The 18,126-nt window shown below is 43.1% G+C and overlaps 1 protein-coding gene across 16 annotated transcripts in view; it reads left to right on the plus strand.

Moving 5' to 3' along the window:
- The window catches only part of ikzf4 (IKAROS family zinc finger 4), a 233,941-nt gene that overhangs the window by 111,229 nt on the left and 104,586 nt on the right, over positions 1 to 18,126 (plus strand). For 13 of the 16 annotated variants that reach the window (XM_068024612.1, XM_068024603.1, XM_068024604.1 and 10 more), the window contains one exon: positions 11,932 to 11,981. In XM_068024612.1, coding sequence (XP_067880713.1) covers positions 11,942 to 11,981 — 40 coding nt within the window. In that variant the 5' untranslated portion in view covers positions 11,932 to 11,941. Of the gene's footprint in view, positions 1 to 11,926; positions 11,982 to 18,126 lie in introns of all 16 variants that reach the window. The other 3 variants (XM_068024609.1, XM_068024610.1, XM_068024608.1) reach the window with 1 other exon arrangement.

Consider the following 18,126-nt stretch of genomic DNA (forward strand, 5'->3'; position numbering starts at 1 on the left):
CACCCGAAGTCTCGCCCCCTCCGCACAATGCCCCTGCGGTGGCTGTGGTGGGGAAGAGACGGTTGCCCACCTCCTCCTGGAATGTGTCTTCGCAAAGCAGGTGTGGAAAGAGATGCAGTGGTTTTTGTCGAGGTTCATCCCAAGCAGCTCTGTAACACAGGAGTCTGTGCTCTACGGGCTGTTCCCAGGGACGCACACCGAGATAAACATCAACTGCTGCTGGAGGACTATCAATTCGGTGAAAGACGCCCTTTGGTCTGCCCGAAACTTGCTGGTCTTCCAGCGCAAAGAGTTGTCCACGACCGAATGTTTCCGACTGGCACATTCCAAGGTCCAGGACTACGTGCTGAGGGACGCACTAAAGCTTGGGACAGCCGCAAGAAAGGCTCAATGGGGAAAGACCACAGTGTAAGGTCCCCCCACCAAGCTGAACTGAGGGGCTGGATCCATGGGAAACCCCTCGAACTGTATCGGGAAAATTTTGTGTGCTGTAAATGTAAAAATGTATATGGCATGACAATGAAATGGAAGGGTTGTGAGACAACTCATGATTGTATTGAAGGAAACTGATCATCTTTGCACTGTTTGTATTTTTTGACTTGATGCTGTTTTAAACTGTTTGGGAATGTAATTTTTACAGATTTTTATGAATAAAGTATATTTTGGAAATTAAAAAAAATTAACCTATTGTTTGCCTTTGCTCCATGACCTCCTAGTCAGTTATTTTCTGTGACCTTGTTCTATCTACACCTCCTTTGTTATCTCTTGCCCCACCCCCGCTTTACTTGCTTAAAACCTTTCACATTTCTAATATTTGCTAGTTCTGAAGAAGGGTCACTGACCTGAAACGTGAACAGACAGAGAGAGAGAGATACAGCACTGAAACAGGCCCTTCGGCCCACAGAGTATGTGCCGACCATCAACCACCCATTTATACTAATCCTACACTAATCCCATATTCCTACCACCTACCTATACTAGGGCCAATTTAGAATGGCCAATTTACCTATCAACCTGCAAGTCTTTGGCTGTGGCGGAGTACACGGTGAAAACCCACACGGTCACAGGGAAATTCCTCTAACTTTGCTGCTGTCTCCACTGAATTGAATACTTGATTTAGAAAAGAAAAACTCAAGTGAGGAAAAGCTGAAGACCTGGAATCATTTTCTGTTTGAGGAGTGTGTTAAACCTGTTGACTGAATAATTTTAAGTGTTTCATGCTCAATTTATACATTTTAGCAACTCGGTAACTGAATTCAAATTTTATGTCAAATTTTAAAGGTAACCGTGTTAAGCAGCTAAACCTGGTTGTAACTGATTTTTAAAAAAATAAATATTTTGCATTTGGTTTCTAAAAAGCAATTCTTAAATCTTTTCCTGTTGTTTCCATACAATCCTGCATCTAAGCCATGCAGAGTCGTCTTGTAGGGAATAAGCAGTACGGTGCTATAAATTTATTTCCCCCCCCTTTTTTTCCCACCCTTGATCATTTAATCCATACACAGCTTTGTGCCTGAATCAATTTTTAACTTTTTCCCAAGTGTGGAAATCTGTTTATCACTTGCTTAGAGTAACAACATTGTTGTGCTTTCCTGCAGATGCAGTTCTCATGTTGATATCAAATCTGTGGTTGCTCATAGCTCTTCAGTGCCTTGCCTTTCGTAGTAATCTTTCATTTAATGTGTCAGTTGGTACACTCTTGCCTCTGAGTTGGAAGGTTGTGGGTTCAAGTCCCACTCCAGACTCTCCCTCCCTAACAGCACGGTGGGTGTACCTACACCATATGGACTGCAGCAGTTCGAGAATGCAGCTGACCACCACCTAGGGCAGTTAGAGGTGGGCAACAAATGCTGGTCTTGCCAATGGTACTCGCTTCCCTTGAATGAGTTTTTAAAAAAAAGATGCCAGCACAAATCTCGGCTGACACTCTGTAATGCTGAGGGAGTGCTGCATTGTCGGAGGTGCCATCTTTCAGATGAGACATTAAACCGAGACCACCTCTGCTCTCTCAGGTGGACGTCCTGGCCAATATTTATCCCTCAATCAACATCACAAAAACAAATTATCTGGTCACTATCACATTGCAGGCAAATTGGCTGCCATGTTTTCTACAATAGTGACTGCACTTCAGAAGTACTTCATTGGCTGTAAAATGCTTTGGGACATCGTGAGGTTGTGAAAGGCGCTATATAAATGCAAGTGTTAGACGGTATTCAACAGTGAGATATATCGAAGTCAAACCCGTTGATGCTGTTGCTCAAAGTTCACACTCACTCAACAGACTGGGAATCAAATTTGATACCATCTGGCCTACATAGCTCAGTACTACAACCTTTTCAAACAAATTTCAGATTTTTTTCACTGTTTAGAACTAGTTTGTTCTGCATCTTTCCACTTTTTTTCCACCCCCTTCTCTCTCCCACCCCCCACAATACATTGAAGAGAAATAGCTGTAGTAAATCAGGAGTATACCCTGCTCATCTTTTGATAGTGCCATGTCATCTTCAACACCCACCTAAATAGACCAATCGGGCCTCGGCTTAACATATTTGAAACATGGCCTCTACTGCACTGGAATGGGGCTTGAACCCACAACCTTTAAGCACGGAGATGAAAATACTACCAAACTGACACATGTATGAAGCCTCGACTTGTGATTGGGGCTCTTCCAAGTAATTTAGGATGAGGTTATATGAATGGCAGAGACAACTGTCCAGATTGGTGTACCGTTCACTTTTGAGTTGAAGTAAAATTAGCTATCCCTGACCAACCAACTGTCATGGAAGGTTTTCTGACTGATGGTAGCTTTGCATCATGAGCAATTGTATACATTGACTGTTTGCTTGTTTGAACCTGTGATTCCCCTGATTTGGAACAAAATGACAATTGCAACTAGATATCAGTGGGATGTATCTAAACATGTTTCATAATCTAAATCCGACACTTGTTCCTAGTTGGTAGGTGAATAATCAGGTAGGTTAAAGCAATTTTACATTTGGTACTCCTAGTTTGGGTTGTGGGAGACTGATGTCTGTGTGCCAGCTTGCGTTGCTAAAACAAGCTTCCTTATGCCGATGCTTAGATTCATAGACTCATGAAAATTTAGGTCTGCGATTCTGCCGGTGGGATAGGAAGCTGGTTTTACCATAGTAAATGCAGAGAACTGCAGCACAAATTTTAGACTCCCGTGACCTAAACTGCAGAAGCATGGAAAGTAAAGGTACCTTTAATTCTACTTCACAGGAGAAGAACTGCTGTCAAGTGATTCTCGAGTGACAAAGCAGTTACTCCGAAGCAGTTTTTCTGCTGTCTATTCCTAAAATCCAAAGGCCCTTGCTGTCATTTTTTTTTAAGTGCTGAAAACCCTGATCAACCATGCTTTAGCCAGGCTGTTTCACAAGGATTTTTTTTCTTCCTCTGTGACATTTGATTTTAATTCAGTTGTGGAGTTTATGCTCTTTTCCCCTTTCATAATTCCTTTCTCTGCACTTCCTTTGCTTTCCCCCTGCTCACCACCCCCCCCCCCCCCAAAAAAAAAACAGTAACTGACATTGAGAGTGGGCAGCCTTTATACATTCTGATATTTTTAGTGAAATATGAGTACATAATGTACTGGAGCATGCCTCATTAGTATGACGTTTCCCTCGCCCTTAAAATATTTTGCAGTGCAAATTTCAGGAAGTGTGAGCTGATAATGTGCAAGAGCATCTGGGATCTTGGTGAATGCCAGGACTCGCATAGACACATAGAGCTTAGGAGCAGGAGTAGACCAGTCGGCCCTTCAAGCCTGCTCTGCCGTTCGATAAGATCATGGCTGATCTGGTTGTGGTCTCTACTCCACTTTCCTCTCTCTTTCCCATAACCCTTGACTGCCCTTGTCTATCAAAAATCTATCTAACTCGGCCTTGAATAAATTCAATGGCCCAGCCTCTGCTGCTTTCTGGGGAAGAGAATTCCACAGACTAACTACCCTTGGAGATGAGGGAAAAAATTTTTCTCAGTCTTAAAAGGGCGACCTCTTATTCTTAAACTGTGTCCCCTAGTTGTAGTCTCCCCCACAAGAGGAAACATCCTCCAGGTATCCACTCTATTAAGCCCCCTCAGGATCTTGTATGTTTCAACAAGAACTCTAAACTCTAATGGGTAAAGGTCCAACCTGTTCAACCTTTCTTCATAAGATAAGCCCCTCATCCCTGCAATTAGTCAAGTGAACCTTCTCTGAACTGCTAACACAATTATATCCTTTTTCAAATAAGGAGACCAAAACTGTACACAGTACTCCAGATGTGGTCTCACCAAGGTCCTGTACAGCTGCAGTAAAACTTTCCTATTTTTATAACGGGCTGTTACCTTAACAAACAAGGTTCAGGGATTGAGAAATAGACAGAGGAATGACGGAGAGGAAATAGGGTGAATTAGAGTCAAATCAGGTACTGAAAGAAAAGTAGAGTGTAGGAAAGAAGATTGGATTTGGAGAGAGATAAAAAGTAAGAAAAAAATTGTATTTAATAAAAATATTGACAATTTACAACCTGTAGGAATGAGACTCCACAGTTTCTATTCCCATTTTGGGCTGGAGAGGTTAAGTGGCATTGCAAAGATACTTGCACTGTTAACTACCAGTCCTAACTTCCTACGTTGAATTTAGTTGGTAATTAATGTCCAAGTGCAGTAATTTCTTGAAACTCACAGGGAAGTTGAGAACGAGCTGCCATTTTCATGAGGCTGACGGTGGTGTGGCGCAAATTGTCCAGTAATTTGTGGCAATTCGCAACTCAATGTATCTTCTTCCCCACAAATTGCTGGGTGATTTACACATTAAAAATGGTGGTGCATTAAACTCGCCATTATTTTGCCAGCATATTCTGGCCCATCATCTATTCCTCCCTTTCCCCCTGATTTTTTAAAAAGTATTTTTGCTACCTTTTGTCTTTGTCCTCAATGTCCAAAACTTGGTACGTTCTGCTGTTATAGTGACCTATTTAATCTTTCTACATATGCGTATGAGAGTACAAAGACACAGGTAATGCAAAACTGACACAAATCATTGATTAGGCTGCAGTTAGAATACCATGTCCAGTTTGGGTGCCTTGCTTTAAGAAGGTTGTCGAGGCCAAGCATATAAAACTGTCATGGGGTGTCCTTTAAAAAGGACGCACAGAAAATTTGCACCTGAATTGTTTATATTAGACCAAGACCCATATGAGTGGTGCCAGTTCCAGTCGCATGGGTCTCTCTCAACCAGCGACAACTGGGAAGCAAATTGCTGGGATTCACTTAAACAAAATCAGTATGAGATCTGGCACCACAAAAGCAGCTTCAGGCCAGGCCTCCTTGACCACCAGTCTAGTGAATCCTTACAAGTTAACTTTTCCGTTGTTAGTGGTTGCACCAAACCTGCACGTCTGGAGCCAGTGCCTCTTGCATGGTCTGAACACAATGACTGTAACCAACTAGTAATACCTTCCCATTATGGATTGCTTTGCCATTGAATTGGACATCCTGATCTTGTGGAGCTTACATTTGGGACAAGGCCAATCCAGGTTTTGTGCCTGTAGACAAATAACCAGTTCAACACATGCAGAGGTTTTCTGTCCTGGCAGAAAATGGTCAATGCACAACCTATTCTAAATCTGTTTCAGCACGCACAAGCCAAATCCAAGGCTAGGGGGTAAATTGTACTCTAAACTGAGGTTGGAATAAATTAAGTTTAAGGATAATCCAACCCAGGCAATCAGCATTCCATCGGCCTTCTCTCAATCATCAGTAAAATGAAGGAGTCATCAATTGTTCCATCAAGTGACACCTACTGACATAACCTGTGCACCTCAATTTGGGTTCGACTAGAAGCCCTTTGCTCTTGACCTGATCAGAGACATGGACTCGAGCTGAATGCCAGAGGGGCAGTGAGAGTAGCTGCCCTCGACATCAAGGCAGCATTGAACCAAGAATGGCAGCCAGGCGCCCCAGAAAAACTAAGATCATTGGAGATTAATGGGGAAACTAAAGGAAGATGGTTGACTGAGGCCAATCAGTGCAGTCCCAGGACATCACTGCAAGAGTTCCTCAAGGAAGCATCCTCGACCCAACAATCTTCAGCTATTTGATCCAATCATCTTCCCTCCATCATAAGGTCATGATTGCAGCACTCACTGACTGTTTTGCAGTGTTCAGTTCCATAATGAAAGCCCATGCCAGCCGAGAACAGGATGTGGCAATGCAGCATTTTTCCTGAACCTTCAATGGCACCACCACTGCCAGATTATCATTGCCCACGAGATTAACTGGGCCAGCCGTATCAACGCTAAATCAAGATGAGGCTCAATACTCTGCAAGGAGTGACTCACCTCCTGTCCACTCAAAGCCTCCACCATATGCAGATATCAAGTCTGCAGTGCAATTGTGTACTCACCGCTTGGCACAACACTTGAAGCTTCACGCCATCCAGAGTAGAGCAGTCTGCTTGATTTATGGTCTTGCCACTGGATTTCATGAAGATGACTAGAGCCCTGTGAGTGCAGTTATCTACAAGTTACCAGATTAAATGCAGCAACTCTCCAAGGTTTCTTTGACAGCACCCACTGTGACCTGTACCACCTGAGAAGGACAAAAGCAACAACGTCTCAGAAGTCATCACCTGCCAAGTTTTCCCTCCAGTTCACATGCATTTGGGCATTTTTTTTTTTGTTCATGCGTTGTGCGTGGAGCTGGCATTTATTGCCCATTCCTAATTGCCCTTGAAAAGGTGGTGGTGAGCTGCCTTCCTGAACCGCTGCAGTCCTTGGGTGTAGGTACACCCACAGTGCTCTTCAGAAGGGAGTTCTAGGATTTTGACCCAGAGACAGTGAGGGAGTGGCGATATAGTTCCAAGTCAGGATGGTGTGTGGCTTGGAGGGGAACTTGCAGATAGTGGAGTTCCCATGCATCTGTTGCCCTTGTCCTTCTAGGTGGTAGAGGTCGTGGGTTCAGAAGGTGTTGTGGAAGGAGCCTTGGTGAATTGCTGCAGTGCATCTTGTAGATGGTACACACTGCTGCCACTGTGCATTAGTGATGAAGGTGGTAGATGGGGTGTCAATCAAGTGGGCTGCTTTGTCCTGGGTGGTGTCAAGCTTCTTGAGTGTTAGAGCTGCACCTATCCAGGCAAGTGGAGAGTATTCCATCGCACTCCTGACTTGTGCCTTGTAGCTGGTGGACAGGCACTGGTGAGTTAGTTGCTGCAGAATTCCCAGCCTCTGACCTGCTCTTGTAGCCACGGTATTTATGTGGCTGGTCCAGTTCAGTTTCTGGTCTATGGTGCACCCAGGATGGTGATCGTGGGGATTTCAGTGATGGTAATGCCATTAAACACCAAGGGGAGGTGGTTAGATTCTCACTTGTTGGAGATGGTCATTACCTGGCACTTGTGTGGTGTGAATGTTACTTGCCACTTAGCATCCCAAGCCTGGATATTGTCCAGGTCTTGCTGCATTTCTACACGGACTGCTTCAGTATCTGAGGAGTTGCGAATGGTGCTGAACATTGTGCAATCATCAGCGAACATCCCCACTTCTGACCTATATGATGGAGGGAAGGTCATTGATGAAGCAGCTGAAGATGGTTGGGCCCAGGACACTACCCTGAGGAACTCCTGCAGTGATGTCCTGGAGCTCAGATGATTGACCTCCAACAACCACAACCATCTTCCTTTGCACTAGGTATGACTCCAACCAGCGGAGAGTTTTCCCCCTGATTGCCATTGACTCCAGTTTTGCTAGGGCTCCTTGATGTCATACTCAGTCAAATGTTGCCTTCATGTCAAGGGCAGTCACTCTTACCTCACCTGGAGTTCAGCTCTTTTGTCCATGTTTGAACCAAGGCTGTAATGAGGTCAGGAGCTGAGTGGTCTTGGCGGAACCCGAACTGAGTGTCACTGAGCAGGTTATTGCTGAGCGAGTGCTGCTTGATAGCACTGTTGACAATCCCTTCCATCACTTTGCTGATGATCGGGCGTAGACTGATAGGACAGTAATTGGCCGAGTTGGATTTGTCCTGCTTTTTGTGTACAGGACATACTTGGGCAATTTTCCACATTGCTGGGGAGATGCTAGTGTTGTAGCTGTACTGGAACAGCTTGGCTAGGGGCACGGCAAGTTCTGGAGCACAGTCTTCATTACTATTGCCAGAATGTTGTCAAGTCCCATAGCCTTTAAAAGTATCCAGTGCCTTCAGCCATTTCTTGATATCACGTGGAGTGAATTGGATTGGGGACCTCGGGAGGGGACAGAGATGGATCCATCCACTCGGCACTTCTGGCTGGAGATGGATGGAAATGCTTCAGCCTTGTCTTTTGCACTGATGTGCTGGGCTCCCCCGTCGTTGAGAATGTGAATATTTGTGGAGCCGCTCCTCCTGTTAGTTGTTTAATTGTCCACCATTCACGGATGTGGCAGGACTGCAGAGCTTCGATATGATCCATTGGTTGTGGGAACGCTTCGCTCTGTCTAATGCATGCTGCTTCTGCTGTTTGGCATTCAGGTAGCTCTGTGTTGTAGCTTCACTCGGCTGACACCTCATTTTCAGGTATTCCTGGTGCTGCCCCGGCATTCCCTCCTGCACTCTTTATTGAACCAGGGTTGGTATCCCGAATTGATGGTAATGATAGAGTGGGGGATATGCCGGGCCGTGACGTTACAGATTGTGGTTGAGTACAATTCTGCTGCTGATGGCCCATAGTGCTTCATGGATGCCCAGTTTTGAGTTGCTGGGTCTGTTCTAAATCTATCCCATTTAGCACAGTGGTAGTGCCATACAACACAGTGGGTATCCTAAATGTGAAAACAGGACTTCATCTCCACAAGGACTGTGCAGTGGTCACTCCTACCAGTACTGTCATGGACAGCTGCATCTGAGGCAGGTAGGTTGGTGAGAACGAGGTGAAGTATGTTTTTCGCTCTTGGTTCCCTCACCACCTGCCACAGACCCGGTCTAGCAGCTGTGTCCTTTAGGACACGGCCAGCTCGGTCAGTAGTGGTGCTACCGAACCACTCTTGGTGTTGGACATTGAAGTCCCCCACCCAGAGTACATTCTGCGCCTTTGCTACCCTTGGTGCTTCATCCAATTGGTGTTCAACATGGAGAAGCACTGATTCATCAACCAAGGGGGTGGGGGGGTGCAGTAGGTGGTAATCAGCAGTAAGTTTCCTTGCCCATGTTTGACCTGATGCTTTGAGACTTCATTGGGTCCGGAGTTGATGTTGAGGACTCCCAGGATAACACCCTCCCGACTGTAAACCACTGTACTGCCACCTTTTGCTGGGTATGTTCAGTCCCAGACACAGGGCAGGCATGGTGATGGTGGTGTCTGGGACATTGTAAGTTATGATTCCGTGAGTATGACTGTGTCAGGCTGTTGCTTGACGAGCCTGTTGGTCAGCTCTCCCAATTTTGGCACAATCCCCCAGATGTTCGTACAGAGGACTTTGCAAGGTCGACAGGGCTGGGTTTGCCATTGTCGTTTTTCGTGCCTAGGTCGATGCCGGGTGGTCCATCCGGTTTCACTCCTCCTCTTACACTTTGTAACAGTTTGATAAACTGAGTGGCTTGCCAGGTCATTTCAGCAGACATTTAAGAGTCAACCACATTGCTGTGGGTCTGGAGTCACATGTAGACCAGACCAGGTAAGGATGGTAGATTTCCTTCCCTAAAGGACATTAATGAACCAGATGGTTCGATCAATCGACAATGGTTTCATGGTCACCATTAGACTAATTTTTTAATTCCAGATTTATTAATTGAATTCAAATTTCACCATCTGCTGTGGTGGGAGTTGAACCTGTCCCCAGACCATTAGCCTAGGTCTCTGAATTGCTAGTTCAGTGACATTACCACTATGCCACTGCCTCCCTATTTATTGTTGTTCCTGCATTGTTGTGGGGTCAATATCTGGGAATTCCCTACATAACACTAATGTGGGAGCACCATCAGTAGGAGAACTACAGTGGTTGAAGGCGAAAGCTCACCATCACTACCTCAAGATCAGTTGGGATGGGCAATGAGTGTGGCCTTGCCAACATTGTCCCTATCCGAAAAACATTTTCTTGAAACCGTATTATAGAAATACTGGCAATGTCCCTATGCTTGAGTTTCTTGAGTTGAAATAGTGGCTAAGGTGAAATATTGACTAGATACTTTGTTGAAATCCTAGTAAGCTATTCTGTGGAAAAAGTCGCAATTCTTCCCTGGCGAAAACTGGCAACATGTCAGCAGATACTTCTGTGGGTTTGAAGAGTAAACTTTCTGAACCACTGTAAAAATGCCACTCGCTTCAATATTTAGCCCTCATCTCTGATTAGTGTTCATTTGTGTTTTTTAAAACAACCTCCTTAGCACTATTTAGGTTATTCAAATTAGGAAAAAATGAAGCTCAAGGTGATTGCACCTTATGTGATGCAGGTGATTTATTTTCGGACGACTAACTTTTAAATGTACTAAATCTACAGAACGTTTCATTTTCAGACCGCTACATCTTAACTGCATACCTAGTGTTTACGTAGGGTTTTCAAATAAATAATCTTCCAGTCAGACTGAAAAATGGAATGATTAAACACTAAACAACTAACGTTGTGGAGGAGAATTTAATCTGGCTTCAAAAACGAGTGGATTGCTCTCTTCGAGATGATTGTTTTATGGATCCAGTTTAATTTTATGAATATTCATTACTGCCCCTTCTGAGAAGATGATCAAATGAGAACTGCATTTATTTAATATTTTTATTTTATAGAGTTTTTCACTGCTTTTCTTGGCTGGGTTTGACAACTGAATCTACCATTAGTACAATATGTTATGTTAACCAGGTTATCCTTAAATCTGCTTATACTTGATGACAAAGAAGTATCTGACATCTCAACCTGGAATTCCTGGACTCATTAGTTCCCATTATAAAATTATTCAAATTGGCCCAATTGCTTTCCATTGCATTGAATTTCAATGGACTCAATTTCTCCCCTTTTTTTTAAAAAAAAAAGGAATTTATGATACAAGCATAAAATATTCTTCAGTTTTCATTTGCCTAAAATACAGAATGTTATGTCTTTTATTTACCTTTGGTGTATCCATATTTAGTATAACGAATGTGGATTTAGTTTCAGCGTGAGTGATTAGTAAGCTCAGGTTTTTAAACAAAAAAATTCCAGTTAGCTGTTCATTGAGATTCAGGTGCACAATGCAGCTAATTTCAGATCTTGGTGGACTCTCTGTATTGTTGGGAGATGAATGAGTGGGTAGGCCATGTAGCTTCTTGATACTTTTGATAACTGACTACTTAAGCAGTAAATTTAGGAAAATTAAAGTATTATGTTCTGGTATTTTCATAAAATGTTTATATTGAAGAGGCTTTGAATTGCCTGCATACACTTATACAAGGTATGCGCAAAGAATTACATGAGCTAGAGGTATGCTAATTCTTGTTATAGGGCAGGCTTTTTCCCAGCACCTTTCTCGTGTTCAGTTTCCATAAGTATGAGTCTCTTGCGAACCAAAACCTCTGTGTCTTGTTTGAAGGATATGGGTTAGCATAGCCATTGTTCAACAATTAATCATGAATCATGGTAAATTACTTAGTAGAGAATACTTGGGGATATCCATTTATGTTTTCGTATTGCCTCGGGAGGTGGGAAAATATCATGCTGCTGGACTGTTACTTGCAGACAAAGACTATCTGTCCAGACTTATTTACAAATAGAATTATACACAGGAATGGAAAGATTGGCGACATGGGGTTAGAGTTCAATAGCTGGGGGCTCCAGCAAGGTCATTCTATTTATGTAACTTTTTTTGTGATGTGGGGTAGCTCACGCTTTCACAGTTAATACAAGGGGTCCCTCAATCATAAACATTTGAAACACCACTAATGACGAATAGATGTGTAACTTTTTTTTTTACTTCCTAGCACAGCACTTTGAAAATGGACATTGAAGACTGCAATGGTCGTAGTTACATTTCAGGTAAGGGAAAGTGTAGTTTTATCTTTCCAAGTGTCCAAAAAACCATTTTCCTCCCAGAGCATTTTGACTTCAGCGTGTCATCTCATGGAGCAATTGTTTTCCTTTCTAACTTTGTAAAAGCTTCCTAAATGATCCTGAATACAATCCTTACTGTGTTTTTCGGGCTGGAGGAAGGTCTGTAGGGGAGTTCCCCAGCTATTAGTGTTGGGACCCTTGCTTTTCCTGATATATGTTAATGACCTAGACCTTAGTGTACAGGGCACAATTTCAAAGTTTATAGATGATATGAAACTTGGAAGCATTGTGAACTGTGGGGAGGATAGTGTAGAACTCCAAAAAGACATGGACAAGTTGGTGGAATGGGCAGACAGGTGGCAGATGAAGTTCAATGCAGAGAAATGTGAAGTGATTCATTTTGGTAGGCAGAACATGGAGAGACAATATAAAATAAAGGGTGCAATTCTAAAGGGGGTGCAGGAGCAGAGGGACCTAGGTGTATATTTGCCTAAGTCATTGAAGGTGGCAGAACAGCTTGGGAGAGTGGTTGATAAAGCACACAGTACCCTGCGATTTATTAATAGGGGCATAGAGTACAAGAGCAAGGAAGTTATGTTGAACTTGCATAAGACACTAGTTCGGCCTCAGCTGGAGTATTGCATCCAGTTCTCGATGCCGCACTTCAGGAAAGATGTGAAGGCATTGGAGAGAGTACAGAAAAGATTCACGAGAATGGTTCCAGGGATGAGGAATTTCAGTTATGAAAATAAATTGGAGAAGTTAGGACTGTTTTCCTTGGAGAAGAGAAGGTTAAGAGGTGATTTGATAGAGGTATCCAAAGTCATGAGGGGTCTGGGCACAGTAGATAGAGAGAAACTGTTCCCACTTGTGAAAGGATCGTGAACGTGAGAGCACAAATTTCAAGTATTTGGCAAGAGAAGCAAAAGTGACATGAGGAAAAACTTTTTCACACAGCGAGTGGTTAATGTCTGGAATGCGTTGCCTGAGAACGTGGTGGAGGAATTGAAGCATTCAAAAGGAAAAGTTACTGTTCTATGAAAAGGAAGAATGTGCAGGGTTCTGGGGAGAAGGCAGGGGAATGGAACTGAGGGAATTGCTCTTTGAGAGCCAGTGGAGACATGATGGGCTGAATGGCTTCCTTCTGCACTGTAGCAATTCTGTGATTTCATGTACTTCTATTTTGCTGGTATTTGTGCTTCTCCAGGTAAGATGCCTCACTACTGAGGAATGTTGTATGCTGCCACTTTGTGGGGGGTGGGTGGGTGGTGGGAAACCAGTGTAAGGAGAAGGTATTCTGGTCAGGTATAGTGTAGGTTAAATGTACACTAAAGCCCCCAGTGTGTTTTAATCCCAACCTCAAAAGAACCCTGTACTGTTTTTTGATTAAGTAAGTTGAACTCCGTTATTACAATGTCTAAGGCCCCTGGTTTGATTCGGCTCAATTGGGGCACTTTTGGGATTCTGCAATTGGCTGTTAAATCCCTGGGAAGAAAAATTGTCTGGGGTTCCTGCTCCTGTTCACTATCTGGCAAACCCCTACAGGAGATGGGCTTGTGTGAATCCTCGATGAAGCCAACATTTTGCTCAACTCCACATTCAGCTAGCTTGCCAGCACTTGCTGTCAAGGCTCCTATATGAATAAGGCCACTTGGCAAATGATTCCCCTCTGGAATTGTATTCTAATGAAGGAATTGACTGTTTATCAGGGCGATAGGGAAGTTTAGTTTTAGCATTCTGTAGTTTAAGAATGGTCATGCATCCATGACGATGAGTTTCTTGCCTTAAGAAAAATAAAGTTTTGGAATGTTATCACTAAATTCTGAAACTGCTGTTTTTGGAATTTTTAGCAAGGAAGTGAAGTTTTCTTGTAAATAAATGCAACTCCTCACCTAAACGTATATTATAAAGGTGATTGTTCGTCTGTACTGAGACAACTGATCTCAGCTGGTGTGATCTAATTGACCTTTGTGCCATTGGGATAGTGGGGGCATGGGGGAGTGTCGTCGAAGGCTTCTGTTCCTAACTTCCATACAGTGATCCCTACTGGAAGAGGATATATGTGGATGTTGGGATATGACTCAGTTGTGATGTCCTTCTCACCTGAATAGCCTGCTGACACCTCATGTCAAGGTTGATTTTTGAATAATTGCCATGCGGACAAGGTACCTAAATGTTCCTCACCTCCACGGAGCTGTATTCTGCTCGGAGTTGACGTCGCTGGTGATATAAAATTCCTCGACCAAAGTGGGAGGGCAGTCACAGTGTTTCCAAGTCCCTGCCAGTGCTGCTTCTGTAGTAGCTATGAAAAGTGCCACAAGAGTTGTTGCATGTTGATTTTCTCCAAGTTGATTTTTTTTGTGAAGCAAACTTGTACCTAAATGCTGCCATGGAGCATCAGTAGGCTGTGATATAAAGTCATAGGGTATTGACCACCATGAGTAACATGCAACACAAAGTCCACTCAATGATTGCAACACAGTGTGATATGGAGGTCATGCTTGCTTGTGTGAGAGACTTGGAAAAGATCATGGCAGGTTCTCGGCCCTATACTATCGGAGACTAGCCTGTGGGCAAGCTATACTGTTGTTTCTGAATTTTTCAGGGTTAAAACCATAGAGCTACTTCCTGGTATCGCCATGAAATGTTTGTCGAAGAAGCGAAGCCTTGAATGCGTACCCTTACTTTGCGCTCCTGGAAACTAGCACACACTCAGTCATAGATTACAGCACTGAAACAGGCCCTTCGGCCCACTGAGTCCACGCCGACCATCAACCACCCATTTATACTAATCCTACATTAATCCCAATTCCCTTCTCATCCCCACCTTCCCTCAATTCTTATACCACTTACCTACACTAGGGGCAATTTATAATGGCCAATTTACCTATCAACCTGCAAGTCTTTGGCATGTGGGAGGAAACCGGAGCACCCGGAAGAAACCCACGCAGACACAGGGAGAACTTGCAAACTCCGCACAGGCAGTACCCAGAACCAAACCCGGGTCGCTGGAGCTGTGAGGCTGCGGTGCTAACCACTGCGCCACTGTGCCGCCAGTAGCTACTTCCCTATTGTAGGAGCCCCACAGAAATTATCTGTTTGGCAAACTGTATATAAACACATAAACCCGTTACCTACCCATCAAAGAGGATCCTTTTAATCTTTCATTTTCCCTGCAAACATTTTTGTCTTCTATTTTGTAACTTGCTGAAGAACAAACTAAAGACACATCATTCCAGATCCTGTTGCACTATCTCCCAACTGTGAATACTTTGCACATAGTACCAGACATTTCCTATCATGTCTTATTAATCATCTTGGGAAAATGGGTCATGTTAAAAGCAGTAACAGATTGTGCTTCACCTTGCACTTTTCATTTTCAGCAGCAGAATCATATTTCTTCAGTTTAAATTAGCAAATATATAGTCATTGTATGGCAGTAAATGATCAGGTAACAAATTAATTTTTCTCAGTTGTCAGGCCAACTGATCCTTGCCTAATCCCTGACACAGGCAGCCCAACTTGGAGCAAATGGTTTTTACACTTTAAAAAAAATTTGTTGTCAATACCAGAAAGATTACTTTTCCATGACACATATGTTACTTTTTAAAATATACTATTTGTTTATATGGACAAGATAGAAAGATTCAAAATTTGATGTCGTTTGCAGAAGGTACAGGTGATGCAAGACTGCATCCTGTGTATGTAAAATCTTTTTGATTATCACTATATGAAAACTGTTGAAAGAATTATGATCAAGCAATATTGGATGAAAGTGGAAGCTAGTTAAGGAGTGAGTACTGAGGACCCAAACTTTTGCAGTTTCAACTGTGCACTGGCATCGTAGTCATGCTGAGCAACTTGAATGGCTTTGATATTGTCAGCAAGTCCTGTTTAAAGTAGCTTATTCTTTTGTGACTATTTTTGAAAGAAGAAAAAATTACATTTGTGTAGTACATTATGACATCTTCAGGACATCCCAAAAGGCTTTCCAACCAATTAATTTACTTTTTGATATGCAAACACATTTATGTCGGCTAAGGTCATAAAACATGTTTTTTGTGGTGGTGGTTTATGGAGGAATGTTGACCAGGACACCAGGAGAACTCACTGCTCAGTGCCATATGATCTTTTACAGATGGGGCCCCAGGTTAACATCTCACCCAAAAGGCAGCCTCTTGACAATGTAGCAAATCTCCATTACTGCACTGAATTGTTGATATAGATTTTGTGTTCAAGTCTGTTGTGCACTCTCTGATTCAGGCAAGAGGGCTTCCAACTGAGCCAAGTTGACCAAGGAGTCCTGATTGTCTATCTTTTAATGAATACTTTGGAAATGGGATTATTTTGCTGTACAGTCTTTTGCACTTCTTGCTCTAGGTTATTTTGAGTCTCTTACTTTGGATTACTCTCATAGGCAAGTTCCAACTCACCGTATCTTGAAGAATAGCCTTGAGATCTAGATAAGCTTTCAGTAATGTGTCCAAATAGCAAACCAGAAAACCCTGTCTTACTGGGTTTATCCTATGCTTTAAGAGCTCTTGTCTTCAGTGAACAAATAGAACGTCTCATTTTCAGACATGTTTTACAACAACAGCTTGCATTTATATAACAGCTTTAACATAGGAAAATGTCCCAAGGCAATTCACAGGGACATAATCAGACAGAAATTAACACCTTACCAAAGGAGGAGATATTACGAACATACGAATTAGGAGGAGTAGGCCACTCAGCCCCTTGAGCCTGCTCCGCCAATCAACAAGATCATGGCTGATCTGGTTGTGACCTCAACTCTACATTCCCGCCTACCCCCAATAACCTTTCAGCCCCTTGCTTTTGAAGAATCTATCTACCTCTGCCTTAAAAATATTCAAAGACACTGCTTCCGCTGCCTTTTGAGGAAGAGTTCCAAAGGCTCACGATCCTCAGAGAAAAACATTTCTCCTCATCTGTCTTAAATGGGCGACACCTTATTTTTAAACAGTGACCTCTAGTTCCACATTTTCCCACAAGGGGAAAAGATCCTTTCCACATTCACCCTGTCAAGACCCCAGAGGATCTTGTATTTCAATCAAGTCGTCTCTTACTCTTCCAAACTCCAGCAGATACAGGCTTAGCCTGTCCAACTTTTCCTCATAAGGCAGCCTGCCCATTCCAGGTATTAGTCTAGTAAACCTTCTCTGAACTGCTTCCAATGCATTTACATCCTTCCTTTAAATAAGGAGACCAGTACTGAACACAGTACTCCAGATGTAGTCTCACCAATGCCCTGTATAACTGAAGCGTAGCCTCCCTACTTTTGTATTCAATTCCCCTCGCAATAAATTATAACATTCTATTAGCTTTCCTAATTAGTTGCTGTACCTGCATACTAACCTTTTGCAATTCATGCACTAGGACACCCAGATCCCTCTGCATCTCAGAGCTCTGCAATCTCTCACCATTTAGATAATATGCTTTTTTTATTCTTCTTGCCAAAATGAACAATTTCACATTTTCCTACATTATACTCCATTTGCCAGGTCTTTGCCCACTAACAACCTATCCATATCCCTTTGTAGCCTCCTTATGTCCTCTTCACAACTTACTTTCCTACCTATCTTTGTGTCTTCAGCAAATTTAGCAACCATATCTTTGGTCCCTTCATCCAAGTCATTTATATAAATTGTTAAAATTTGAGGCCCCAGCACTGATCCCTGTGGTACACCATTCATTCCATCTTGCCAACCAGAAAATGACCCATTTATGCCTACTTTGTTTCCTGTTAGCTAGCCAATCTTGTATATCCATTCCAAAATGTTACCCCCAACACTGAGCTTTTACTTTCCGCAATAACTTTTGATGTGGCACCTTTATCAACTGCCTTCTGAAAATCCAAGTACAATACATCCACCGGTTCCCCTTTATCCACAGCACATGTTATTTCTTCAAAGACAGGGCAGCACAGTGGCGCAGTGGTTAGCACCGCAGCCTCACAGCTCCAGCGACCCGGGTTCAATTCTGGGTACTGCCTGTGTGGAGTTTGCAAGTTCTCCCTGTGTCTGCGTGGGTTTCCTCCGGGTGCTCCGGTTTCCTCCCACATGCCAAAGACTTGCAGGTTGATAGGTAAATTGGCCATTATAAATTGTCA

The sequence above is a fragment of the Heterodontus francisci genome, chromosome X, assembly GCF_036365525.1.
Source record: "Heterodontus francisci isolate sHetFra1 chromosome X, sHetFra1.hap1, whole genome shotgun sequence".
NCBI lineage: Eukaryota > Metazoa > Chordata > Chondrichthyes > Heterodontiformes > Heterodontidae > Heterodontus > Heterodontus francisci.